The 12954-nt window shown below is 42.0% G+C and overlaps 2 protein-coding genes across 15 annotated transcripts in view; one reads left to right on the forward strand and one right to left on the reverse strand.

The window, feature by feature from the left end:
- The window catches only part of nav2a (neuron navigator 2a), a 252802-nt gene extending 245770 nt beyond the window's left edge, over positions 1–7032 (forward strand). For all 14 annotated transcript variants that reach the window (XM_036135966.1, XM_021320593.2, XM_036135961.1 and 11 more), the window contains 4 exons: positions 10–206; positions 302–420; positions 1618–1818; positions 3468–7032. In XM_036135966.1, the coding sequence (XP_035991859.1) occupies positions 10–206; positions 302–420; positions 1618–1818; positions 3468–3593 (643 nt within the window). In that variant the 3' untranslated portion in view covers positions 3594–7032. The remainder of the gene's footprint in view (positions 1–9; positions 207–301; positions 421–1617; positions 1819–3467) is intronic.
- Positions 7033–8660: 1628 nt separating this feature from the next.
- On the reverse strand, positions 8661–12709 carry dbx1a (developing brain homeobox 1a). The gene is made up of 4 exons (XM_012870771.3): positions 12224–12709; positions 12030–12131; positions 9478–9680; positions 8661–9371 (listed from the first exon to the last, which is right to left on the reverse strand). Exons 1-4 carry the CDS (start codon positions 12558–12560, stop codon positions 9078–9080), a joined length of 936 nt encoding a protein of 311 aa, XP_012726225.1. The 5' UTR covers positions 12561–12709; the 3' UTR covers positions 8661–9077.
- Positions 12710–12954: the final 245 nt, after the last annotated feature.

Here is a 12954-nt window from a genome sequence, read left to right on the forward strand (position 1 = left end):
CCCTGACAGGTGGATCCTGTGCGCCAACCACACGGAGCCAGTGAAGGGATTCCTCGGGCGATACCTGAGGAGGAAGCTGATAGAGGTGGAGATTGGCAGCCGGACACGCAGCGCAGAGCTGGTGAAGATCATGGACTGGGTCCCGCGGGTTTGGCACCACCTGAACCGATTCCTGGAGACTCACAGCTCCTCTGACGTCACCATCGGTGATAAGACATGACACCTAGAGAGAGATTGGTTGTTTAGATAAAAATGGATTACATGTACAGTTGGTTTACCCCGTCGGTTCTGTGCGCCGCAGGACCGCGCCTCTTTCTGTCGTGCCCCATGGATGTGGAGGGATCCAGGGTTTGGTTTACCGATCTCTGGAATTATTCCATCGTCCCCTACATGCTAGAGGCGGTACGTGAAGGACTGCAGGTAACAACACTATTTAAAGGTTCAGTTAAATATTCAGAGTTACCGTCTTAAAGGATTAGCTTTATTGCACACATACAATAAATCCACTTGTGCTGTTGGTTAAAAGCTTAAACCCAGAAGACGAATCAATTTGAGGTCTGCAGCTCTCCACATTTATTGCTCCTCCTGGTAGATGTGTATAAAAAGCCTAAAAATAAATGTATATTTTATTACAGCATGATCTCACACACATTTTAGATTTTTTTTTAAATACAGCAGTTAATTTAGGCATGTTTGTTCCATGCTGATAAAAGTCCAAAGTTTAGACTTTTTTTTCTTATAAAATCTCTGGTGCTACACCGATTAGTTGCTGAAACAATTCCTGTAAAATAACTAAATGGTGCATGTATTTAATTGGTAATTCGTGCCTCTTTGGGTTCCTGGGGTATAAATATGTTTCTAATAGACACTTCAGGTCTCTCTTTCTAAAGCCTTGGGAACATTGTTGTAGTGCACAGATTCATTAACTGTGTGTTAAAGACATTTGAAACAACACTTCTTTGTCACAGATGTGGCAAAAATAAACTTCCTTCTCAGAAGAGAAACTGCATTGAAGAGTTTTGGTTCATCTAATGGTCGTTTGCGAGGAGCAGTGGTTCAACGCCGTGTTCTCCATGTGCTCCAGCCATGAGAAAAGAAGTTCTGTCCAAAGAAAAAAGAGATTTTTTATATTTATTTTTAAGGATTTCTCTCCCACTGAATAGATATACTGGAAGCTGCATTTATCGAAGCTTTTCAATGTTAGATAAATAATAGTAAATACCTTTTTTAAAGACGTTTTTCCCATCTTTACCAGGGGGGATTTTGGTGACCCCTACAACCGCATCATTTATTAAGCACTACGTACACAGCTCTAATGACCGACGTTTGATTGCAGAGATCTGACGCAGAATACATCTCATTTTGGATTTAAATAACCTGCTAGCTTATTGTTCACTTTTTACATGTAAATATAAAGCCTCAAATGACTGATTGAGAGCTATTTAGCAAAAGTACGAAGACTGGGAGCAAATCTGCAACAGATTGACTTCTCAGTTTTGTGTTTTTTTAGGTTTCTAATGACTATTGTAATGGACATTTGTTCAATCTGAATTAATAGGCCACGTTGTGAAAGTGTGCCTCAGACTCTCCTTTGACTTTTTGACACTGTGTGTGTAGCTGTACGGCCGCAGGGCTGCGTGGGAGGACCCGGCTGCCTGGGTGATGGACACATACCCGTGGTCTTCAACTCCCCCTCCTGGTGACTGGCCCCCGCTGCTGCAGCTGCGCCCAGAGGACGTGGGCTTCGACGGCTACTCCGCGCCTAGAGAAGGGGTTCGGAAAGAGCCGCCACAGAGCGACAGCGACGCCGATCCACTGGTGAGCAAAAACAACCAAGATTCACTCACCTGGAAAATGTTCACACTGTCAAGTTAGAACAAACTCACTTAAATAAAATCCAGTACAGCAAAAAGTATTTCCAAATATTCCAATTGGAGTTCACACATGTGCTATTTTAATTTGTAAATATAAATGGTGCAGTCATGTAAAGGCTTTACGTATTTGATTGAGAATGTAAGGGAACCAAATGGATGCAGCAGACAGGTGTTTGTTTTGGGGGAGCTGCAGAGATGCACAGCTCAGGTGGGAGAATCTACTGCCAGGACAGCTGTTAGTGGCATTTAGCCTTTATAGAAGGGCAGCAGGAGAACAACTTTTGTTGCATAAAACCAAAAGAAGTCCCATCAGCAGTTTGCCACAAACCATGGAGAGGGCAAAACAAAGAAGACTGGAACTAACTGCACACCATCTCCCCTCTACCCTGTGGTGGTGGCAGCATTGTGCTGTGGAGGTGTATATCTGTAGCAGAGACGGTGAAGCTGGTCAGACATAATGGGAACATGGGTAGAGCTAAGTATACAGGAGTTCTGTAAAAAAAACAAAACAGAGGCTGCAAGAGATTAGAGGCTGTGGCAGAGGTTTGGCTTTGAGAAAGAAAACAGAGAAATATAGATCCAGAGCTGCAATGGAAGGCTTTAGATCAAACCATAGTCATGCGTTCAAAAATACCTGATTTTTCGGACCATAAGGCGCACCGGATTATAAGGCACATTACATATTCTTCCCAAGTGTGTAATATCACTCCGCCCCTCCGGTAGGGTGACCAGATGTCCCCGATTTCCGGGGATAGTCCCTGTTTTAGATGACCTGTCCCTGATTTCAGTGCATCAACCCCCAATCAGAGATTCTATGCCACATATTCTGCTTTGCTGCACTTTGCAACGCGTCCAGTGGGTTTCCTCCTTAAAACCGCTCTCTCCTGAGAGGGAGAGTTATCTGTCTCTGATGGGAGGACAAAGTAGCTGGACTACACTGCCCTGTTTCTAGCATAAGGCCAAAATAAACGTAACTTTTATATTGAATGAACTTACTAGGTTTATTGTTGCTAGTGCGTACTCCAGGCTGCACTTCTAGTTTAGACATTACAGCCAGGCAGTCTGGTAGACAGCTCAGGGGTCCTATCAGGTAGTGACACAGTGTACCGTAATGCTCCTAATATCTATTGAGGGGAGCAGCTTTGTTGCTAACCAAAGTCGTATTTACACATTTGAACAGATATCTGAGCGCATTGTACCACATAAAATCAGTCAGTAAGCACAACTGTAATCATATACAAGCCGCACAGTCAATTTTTGAGAAGATTTAAGGATTTTAAGTGCGCCTTATAGTCTACGGTAATGCTCCCCACCCGATCTGACTGAGTCTGAGCTTTCTTCCAGAGAAAAGGGGGCAAAGCTGGTAGAGACACTCAAAAAGACTTGCAGCTGTAGTCGAAGTGAAAGGTGGTTCTATAAAGCATCGACTCGCGCTGAATAAAACTGAACATCCATTAGGTTTGTGTTGGCCTGTCGCATAAGCGCCATTGAAGTTTGTAGTTTTAATACGACTAAGGCTTCTGACAGTGAGAAGAAGAGTTAAAGTGTCCTGTGGTTGTGATTCTTCTTGCTGACTTTGCTTTCTGTCGGCAGATGAACATGCTGATGCGCCTGAAGGAAGCGGCGACGTCATCGAGCCCTCAGAGCTACGACAGCGACTCCAACAGCAACAGTCACCAGGACGACATCCTGGACTCGTCGCTGGAGTCCACCTTATGACGTCGCCAGAACGCCACGCCTTGAATATTTTCAATCTGTTCTCATTGCGAGAACCTCCTGAGTAAACTTCATGGCACAAAATGCAGCCAACGTCCATTTGGGTGCCGGTAACCCAAGTGTTAGAAGAAAGTTAACTGCGTTTTAGGAAAAGACAAGTTTCTGCAGCACTGCCGTGACGTTTTTTTCTTTTTATTCTTCTTCACCGCTGTGGCCCTTGGTTCCTCTGTCAGGAGTCTGATGTCTGCTTCAGCAGAAGGTAGAAGCACACAGCCTGTCCCTGTTGGTGCGGCATCTCTATTGCCATCGTCGTCATGAGTCAACAGTTTACTTTAACACCAGCCAAGTGTTTCACATCCTCCACCGTGTTGCAGTGCGCCTGACCTGCCTGCAGATGGCGACTGTAGCCATGCTCTCCTCCGCCTGAACCACCAGTCACTTCATCTCTGCAGCTCCAGTAATCAGAGCGGCTGCTGTGGGACAAATCCAACCAGAGTGAATAATCAGCAGGAACCTGATTCAGCTTCAAAATTCATTACTTTTCTTCTTAAACTTAACAAATTAACAATATCAAAGACAGAAAAATCTCCTCTTTATGCTCAAAGTTTGTTTTTTAGGTTTTTTTCCTGCATAATCAGATAAATATACTGCATCAAAACTCCAAGTTACTAACCTTTGGGTATTTTTACTCGTCCTTTGCATTAATTACCAGGAGATAATTGTTTTGAGTTGGTCCTTAGAACTAGATGTACTGAATACTCAGACCACATTTAATCCTAAACCTCTGTTTCACCTGGTAAATTACCCAGCCTGCTAGTTTAAGCTTCATTGGCTTTCTGCAGGGGGTTTAATTAAATAGTGTCATTTTTTTAAAGATAGTGAAATGACCTGAGTGTATTCAAGTAGCAACTACAGTTGGCGTTGCTTGTGTTTGTCTAAAACTTTGAGAGAAATAGGCTCAGTGCTTGATTTCTTATCTCCTTCCCTGTTTTAATGATGAAATACAGAGACATGAATGGCCTAAAAGAAGATGGAATTAGATTTTAGTGTTGTTTTTTTTTTGCACCAGGTTAACAAAAACATTTGTGATTTCAGGATTTTATTTATTTACATTTCTCCAGCTGAATACTTTTCAGATTATCCATAAAAGCTCCAAATGATCTGATTTAAGGATTGGTACAATGGACTAGTCTGAAATGAATAACCTTTTTAGTTTTTGTGACAATTGGCCTTGCCTAGACTTGCTGATGTCATTCTTTGGTTTACTTTGAGTGATCTGTTTCTGTCTTTGGGTTAAAGATGGAGAATTACAGAAAAATGCTCATACAGAATTATATATGTCAGTGTCGACCATGCCAAATGGTTGTTTAAAAATAATCAAATATGTAGAAATAAAGTTTGGGATCTTTAAAAATGTTTAAACTATGTAAAGGAGGTCAGAAATACTTTAAACTACATTATATTTAGTTTTATGATCTAATTAACCAACTCTTTACTATACAAGATAATCTGTAGTAATGATTCACTCATAATTAAGCCGCCTAATAAACAAAAAAAAAAATTTGATTTTCGTAACATTTTTACAACTACCTTTCTTTAAACAAAAATCTTTAAAAGTTGCACTGATATGTACATTTTTAAGAATATTTGACCGAACATTAATTTGACAAAAATTCAGGATCAGCTTTGTTGGCCAAGAGTTTGTGCACAAACAAAGAAATTTAACTTTGGTTTCAAGAGCTCACAACGAGCAGCCATTAAGCGTTAATACAGAAACCTTAGAGAACTTCAAAGGAGGTTTCTGTAATACTCACAGGAGAGGGTGGAAAAGCTTTCACTGTGTTTTTTTCTTTAAAGTAGGTCAGCACATTGCAAGATTCTCACAACCAACGTCCTCACTTAGAGCCAAGAAGTTTGGTTCTAATGTGGTTCCTAAAAAAAAAAAAAATGGAGCAGAAAGTTTGTCAGAGACACTTTTAAAGGCAGACTGAAACAAATCTTAAACAGAATCAACATAAAGTTAAAACCAGAAAGGAACGGAGGCCGACTGGAATTCACTTTGGAGAGATTTGTCCCTGAGATGTTGTTGGCTGAGAAGATCTGCCCCTGTGGCATGATTTCCTGTCTAATTCATCACTTCTACAGTTTTTTTTTTTTTTTTTGACCCCTTAAGTCCTCTGATCTCTCCATGCACATTTGGCCCATGCAGGCTTTTGTAGCACAAATCTCCTTTTGGTGCTGGACTGAGCTCCAACAGACAATGCCTTACTCTTTACTACCAGACTACGTGCATTAGCTGATTATTTGTCTAAATGGCTGTAAACCTAACAGGGCTCCGAGTCGAGCTCTCCTCGAGTGGCTGCCGTTATCGAGGAGCGCCGTCGACCTGTCATATCAATCACCGTTGCCGTGGGGTTGAAGAGATGTGAATGAGAAGCAATGCTTTCGGGTTAAAGATCTATTTTGTGTTTGTTGCTCCTTTTGCATGAGTGAGATGTTAAGATTGTAAATATGAACCGGAAGAAAAAAGAAGTTTCAGTGTGTTTTGGTGCTTGAAATCAACCTGTTGGCGACTGGTTGAGGCTAGTAAAAGAAGACTTGTTAATTTTATACCTCATGTCCCATCCTTTAACTGTGTTTTCTTTTTTTTTTTCCAGGGTTTCGTTCAGATTATGTGAACAAAACTGAGACATGTTGAGCTAATTAACTGAGATCTAGTTTCAAAGCTGCTTTGTTTATATAAAAAATATATAGTTAAGAGGTTAGTAATATAAAAGGTACATGTAAAAAATGATTAAAAGGGGTTTGGCATGTCTTTAACTTTAAAACCTTTTTTTTCTTGAACCTCCAAGCCTGCCTTCAGGGAGGTTTAAAGCCAGAGAAATAAAGTCCATCCCTTTCAATATTCTACTCACCGATCCTATGCAACATTCATTCTAATCTAGAAATTAACAGTGAACATACGTTTGTCCCCCAGCCTCCAGATGTTTTGCATTGCACCAGCTTGGTGGCCAGCATTTTTTCCTCCTTGTGTTTGCCTATTGCATTAGTTTTACTCCACTGCTGCTGTTGCAAGCACAAAAAGTTCTGCGAGTCCGTGTAAAGCCTGCTCTGTTAGGTGTGAATGTTGTTTGAAGCATTTGACTGGTCCATCAGTTCATTACTCACAAACCCAATGAATGTTTAGATTTCATAGCCGTGTACATTTTTTATATGTAAGATAACTTTGTACATAGCTGTTTATCTGCAGCGTTTTGATTACTTTTTTTAGCCGATTTGGTAAAATACTTGAAAATTGGTATTTTGTGTACAGTCTCTTTTTGTCAGAGCAGATTGGTGCAGTTTGTCATCACTTGTTTGTCCAGGACTCAGAATTGAAACTGATATCACTGTACTAGTCTTAAGTTATTGTGATTCAATAAATTTATTAATTTATAATTGACTTTTGTGCACTTGTATTTAAAGTCACCACTGTGGACCACTTTTCAAACTTACTATGTATATTTGGTCATATTTTCAAAAGTCAGTGCTCTGGTTTTGTTGAAGATGAAAATAACACCGAGCTAACCAACAGATCCTAAGTTTATCAATGGAAGGTAAAGTTTGTTGGAATTATATTTAATGTCCAAATGTTTTGTCACAAGTGGAGGATTAATGGACGCAGGGAGTGTTAGATTTCTCTGGTTTTGTTTTTTTGGAGCAGATAGCAGCAGCTGTATGATGTGCCTGTTGAATCTGTTGGTGTTGAACATTTAATTATACAACACTATGCACATCAGGTGTTTTATTGCTTACAGTTAAAATCTTTAGTGTCTGGGCGCTGACACTGACCTACATAAATTCACTCATTACTTTGCATGTACATCTCAAAATAACTTAGAACATCGTGAAACCCATAAAATATGTTGGATTCATTATACAGAGGGAAATATTTCATGCCTCTATTTCTTCCCATTTTGATGATTAAGGCTTACACATAATAAAAAACCCAAAATCAGTGTCGTGAAAAAGTTGAATATTATGAAAAAGTAAAATATTGTAAAACTCATGGTGTCACAGCATGATCAGCTAATTTCCTCTGGACACATACAAATGTTTACTGAGCCTTAATAAGGTCTCAGTCTGGGTCAGTAGGCGAAACAATCATGAGGAAGACTTGGCTGTACATTTGTCCAGAAGATGGCTTTTGACACCCTCCAAAAGGACAAAAGGAGGATAAGCCACAAATGGTTATCGCTAAACTGCTGTATCCAAACATATGCAGAGAAAGTTGAGTGGAAGGAAAACGTGTGATAGGAAACGCAGCACTAGCAACATGGATAACCTCAACCTTGAGAGGATTGTTAAGCAAAACCTGTTAAAAAAAACTTAGGGAAACTTTACAAGGAGTGGAACAAGGTTGGAATCAGCACATCAAGTGCTACACTGTACAGAAAATCCTACACATGGAATACAAATATCGCAATTCCTTGTGTAAAGCTACTCCTAAACAGTGATATCAGGAGCGTCTTACCTGTGCCAAGTAGAAAAATTACTGAAATGTTGCTTGGGTGTTCACTGCCCTCTTTATTTTACAAATCAAGGTCCCAGAGTCATGGAGGAAGGGTGGAGAGGAACGGAAAGTCTCAAGCTAATTGATGCCTGACATCAATTAGTTACGTCGCTCAAGTGATTGAATTTATCCATTATAGAAACATCAGCAGACTGGTTCAAACTCTGATTTGCTCACTTAACAGCGCTGTCAAGTGAACAAATAAGCTTTTCTAATGATAATCTCTGACCACGGCTGCAGTAGATCAATTTTCTTACTGAAAAACCATTTTCGGATAAATGTGATATGCGGGTTGCTGCTCAAGAAGAAATGCAAAACCCAGCTTCCACTTGCTGAATCACATTTATGTTACTGCCAATAAATGGTCAGGGTGAGTTTTTTCCACATCTGACGAATTATTAAAATGCTGATCCTGATCCAAACTCATTGAAATTTAAGATGTTTATTTTATATTTTACTGCTTATATTTATATTGGACTAGTATGTTGGATAAAACCTTTGAAATAATTAACATTTACTCAGTTAATTATTCGCAGCTTTATTTGGTGTTTGTACAAAAGTTGTGAAATAGAACATATATACAGGACATAATACAACATACTTAAACAAATGTATATAAATTATTAACGAAATAGCTAAATTTTTTTTGTCAATAAACAACTCTATTCAGTAGCAGGGAGAAAGTAACTCGGTATTCTTGGCATAGAATTTCCATACAAATTGTACAAAATACTGTACAGTTGAACAAAGCTGTGCAAAAACAGCAAACGCTCTGAGAAGCAGATCCTGTCCAGTGCGCATAATGCAACAAACAGAAAAAGAACATGTGATGAGTTGTTGTTGTTGTTTCGCGCCAGCAGCTTCTTACAGACCTGTTCACAGTCACATCAAAACAACTCGTGGATTATACGTTTATGTCTGCTTCCAAAAATAAATTAAGAGACGGTTATTTCTTCATCGTCTGACTCTGAGAAGTCCGAGTGCTTGCTGGACATAGAGGGGGAGGAAATGCTGCATCCTGCCACACTCATTCTCTCTCTTCCAAACTCCTCTTCCTCCTCTTCTTCCTCCTCGTCCTCGGCTGAGGACTTCTTCCCCACGTCACTCAGGTCCGGGTGGGGGTTGGATTTGGTGGGCAGGGTCTGCTCGCGGCATCCACCGGAGGAGAGCAGCTCCCGCTCTTTGGAGTTCCTCCACTTCATCCGCCGGTTCTGAAACCAGATTTTCACCTGTTGGGGTGAGGAGAGGAGGGTGAGCGGAGAAACCGATGAAGGTGCACAGCGGTGTCTTTGGATGGAGCTTGCACGCTTTTTTTGGCCACGGTTTTAGTTTTACCTGAGAGTCTTTAAGGCCCAGCTTAGAAGCCAGCTTCTTTCTGTCGGGCTTGCTGATGTACTTCTGTTTCTGGAACATTTTCTCCAGAGCTTTGCGCTGGACGTCGGAGAACACCGCCCTCCTCAGCATTCCTCGGCGGGGTTTTCCTCTGGCGGCCAGGGGCCATGAAAAGGTCCCAGGGATGGGAACAACGGAGGAAGATGCTGCAAAACAAAAAGGAATGGTTTTTACAATTTCTACCATCAGTCTCTAAAACCAGATCTGGCCTGAACCATGAGCAAACTGAGCCCAAGCCTGCAAGCGGGCCTCCAAGAGCTCTGAAATCTTTCCACAGCAACTTATTACTGTTACTATTGCTTTGAAAATAGATTTGAAACAATGTCAAATGTTTTATGAAATGCAATCAAATGTGTTTTAAAGCTTAAATATAGGGTTTATAACAATGACATGTAAAGGTCCAAAGCATTACTTTATTAGTTGAACAGATTAATCTCTTTATTCATTTATATTGCATGTGTCTAAGCTCGGGTCCCATATTTATTTATTCAAAAGAAATAAATTAATTTCTGAATTTGTGTATAAGCACCGTTTATACTTGCCCCCTCCTTCCCAAATTTATGGAGTCTGTACCTCTAAAACGTGTTATTTGCAGTGCCGTATTTAGAAGGAGCTAGGCCCAGATTTGAACCTTGATGTTTGGAAATACCAAAAGTCTCCATCCAGTAAACAAATATTGTGTTAAATATTTATGTATGTTATCATATGAGTTATATTTGTAATAATTACATAAACTACAATTGTGTCAATTTATTTAAAACCCTCGCGTCGCAATCGTTCATCCCTTGAACAAATGTTTTGCTAATCATAATGTAATCCTTTCAGCATCAATTTAATAATTTATAATCGCTGTGCTACAGTAAATCATAAAAGAAAACTGTCACTACTCCTCATGGAATGGAAACCAAATATCTGATAGGTTAGCCTGTGCAAAGAGTTAACTGCAGACCAATCAAAGTCTGTGGAAGTATTTTCCCCCGCCCACCTCGCAACTCAGTACAGAATAGAGCAAATTAAACAAAGATTTACTTAAATAATCTTAAGCATGCAACATAATAATTAAGGCATTGTGTTATCGATGCATTTATATTTATTTTAATTTTAAATATATATATTTCTTTCTTTTCTTTTATATATACAAACACAATGTATATATTCTGATGTTGGTTTCCGTGCATAAGTACACATGTTGCTGTCCAAATAAGCATTCAAACGCCAGGACTATAGAAGTGTTTGTGCACATATGAATCTAATGAGCTCTCAGTTTGCCGTTTGCGGATCTGAACGATACCTCTGCGTTGTGAGTGAAATGGCACGAGGTGACTAATTAGCACATTGGTCGCTCCTCCAGCGCATTGGTATGTTAAAGAGGCAGCGCACCCTTAAAGGAGCTCTGTGAGGGCGGATAGAGGAGTTAATAAACCGTGAACGGTAATTGTGTAGTAATGAACTAACGCAGAAAAGACTGTGGACAGGCGGCGAAGGCCATATATTATCGCAACAAAAGGAGATTTACACTTTCAAACTAAACACAACTGCATACCAGAATACTGATGCCCGGCGGGGGGAAGTGAGGAGTGCGGAGGAGAGGGGGAACGGTGCAGGGTTTTTTTTTTCTTCTTCTTGCCCTCAAATCATTTTCATTAAATGAACACGAAAAGCTTTTCAGGACGCTGGAGTTGTTTTGTTGGGGCTTTCAGCTGAGCCCATGAAAAGACTCCTTCTCCATTATGATCAGTCTGAATGAAAGCGACTTTATAGACTTTTCTAAGGGATTATTCTTTATCTGGACTCGTTCTCTGGCGCAGATAGAGAATACAGGAACGTTTAGGGCACACTGAGTGGACGGGGGGCGTCAAGAAAGGCTACGCTGCACGGATGGGGATTGGGTCAGAGTTGGAAGATTCTGGGTGAAATGTGCTTTACTTTTGAGCGCCACGGACATTTCACTGCACTGTAGGCTGGCCTGCGGACGCAGCGGAATCACGAACAACACCCCTCTATGTGGTCTTGTGAGAATATTGAAAACGCTGAATGGCGCCTAATAGGGAAATTAGTGCATGACTGGTTCACGCCTTTGGCCCGCCTGGTAAAAGTCACTCTCCCGGGTGTGTGGGTGGTTCGACCGGTGGGAGCTGACCAAATTGGTCACGGTGCTGGGGGGCTTTGTTGCCACCGGGCCGCTGTGGGAAAACGCAGGGCCGGTGAAATGCCAAGAACGCCCCCCAATGGGAAGCAGGGGGACCATAACGCGCCACCCCGCCTCAAATTTAGAGCGTGACGATTTGGGATAATTGGTTAATTAGGGGGTGGGTGGGTTGTCCCTGACAGGGGCCAGAGCCAGCGCTCCCCATTAATGAGACAGTGATTTCTTCTTTTCTGGCTATTTGCCCCCTTTTCTTCTCAGATTTCAGTTAAAACATATGACAGGGGTGACAGCGGTTCACATTTCAACGCAATTAGCGCAGACAGAGAGGCATGAAAGCGGCGCCTACCTGGTAAATATGGTGTCCTGAATATGGGGTGGAAGGTTCCGTCAAAGCAGGGGACTGGGAAGGTCTTGGAGTGGAGACTGTGGATCGCTGGAGGTGAGGATGCTGTAGAGGAAAGGTGACGCGTTAACACGATGAATTCCTGCATAAAAGCAAAGCAACAGTAGTTCTGATTAAAGGGGCCTCTTTCTACTCACCGGCCTTTGGTGACGGAGCCAGGATTGCCCTCACGCCAAACTTGAGGAAACTTGGGTCCTTTGAGATTTTGGGCGAGCAGGATTCGCGCGTCACCGCGGCCGTAGCCAATGCGCGCTCCGCGGAGGCTCCGTTGTAGGACGCGGTGGTGGTGACGACGGGCAGGGAGGCGCTCACTGACGGCACAGTTCGGTTTATGAAGGCCGCGGGACGACTTATCCGTAGCAAGTCCTCCACCAAGAAGCTGGAGTGCGCCGGGAAGGCGGGCGGCAGAGCCGCGGCCGGCCGGTACAGCCCCGGGTACAGGGCGGGAGGCGCGATGACACTTGGGATCATCATGGTCCCGGCGTTAGGAAAAAAGTAATCACCGTGCGGAATCAGAAATACTCCGTGAATCAGTCGTGTGAATGGCTGCTAACTGTTCTGGCTTCGTCACTCTGGGGAGAGGAGCTTTATAGCAACCTGCCCCCCCTCAGCCCTCCTCTGAGAGCTGACAGCCGCAACAATGGAGCTCAACAAAGTTCTCCACATGGGCCGCTCTCATGCTGCATCCCCCGGCCCGCTGATTGGCCAGAGCGCGCAATTTATGATTGCATTAGTCTTCATAATCAAGCGACACAGAATGTAAAGAACACAAAGGAGGGCAGTCATCAATTCTGCTTGTTGGCCACTTTCCTTGAAGTTCGTGTCGTTTGGCAAAGGCGAGCGAGCTAATTAAAGAGCTTTTTTTCTC

This window comes from Fundulus heteroclitus, chromosome 4 (genome assembly GCF_011125445.2).
Source record: "Fundulus heteroclitus isolate FHET01 chromosome 4, MU-UCD_Fhet_4.1, whole genome shotgun sequence".
In the NCBI taxonomy this organism is placed as follows: domain Eukaryota; kingdom Metazoa; phylum Chordata; class Actinopteri; order Cyprinodontiformes; family Fundulidae; genus Fundulus; species Fundulus heteroclitus.

What these genes read in the sequence shown, in the direction of transcription:
- dbx1a (XM_012870771.3), bottom strand. Translation starts at nt 12,560, where the DNA reads ATGATGATCCCAAGTGTCATCGCGCCTCCCGCCCTGTACCCGGGGCTG. An exon ending in CAGGACACCATATTTACCAG is followed by an intron (nt 9,681 to 12,029) that starts GTAGGCGCCGCT and finishes TTTGTTTTGCAG; the next exon opens with CATCTTCCTCCGTTGTTCCC. An exon ending in TGGGCCTTAAAGACTCTCAG is followed by an intron (nt 9,372 to 9,477) that starts GTAAAACTAAAA and finishes TCACCCCAACAG; the next exon opens with GTGAAAATCTGGTTTCAGAA.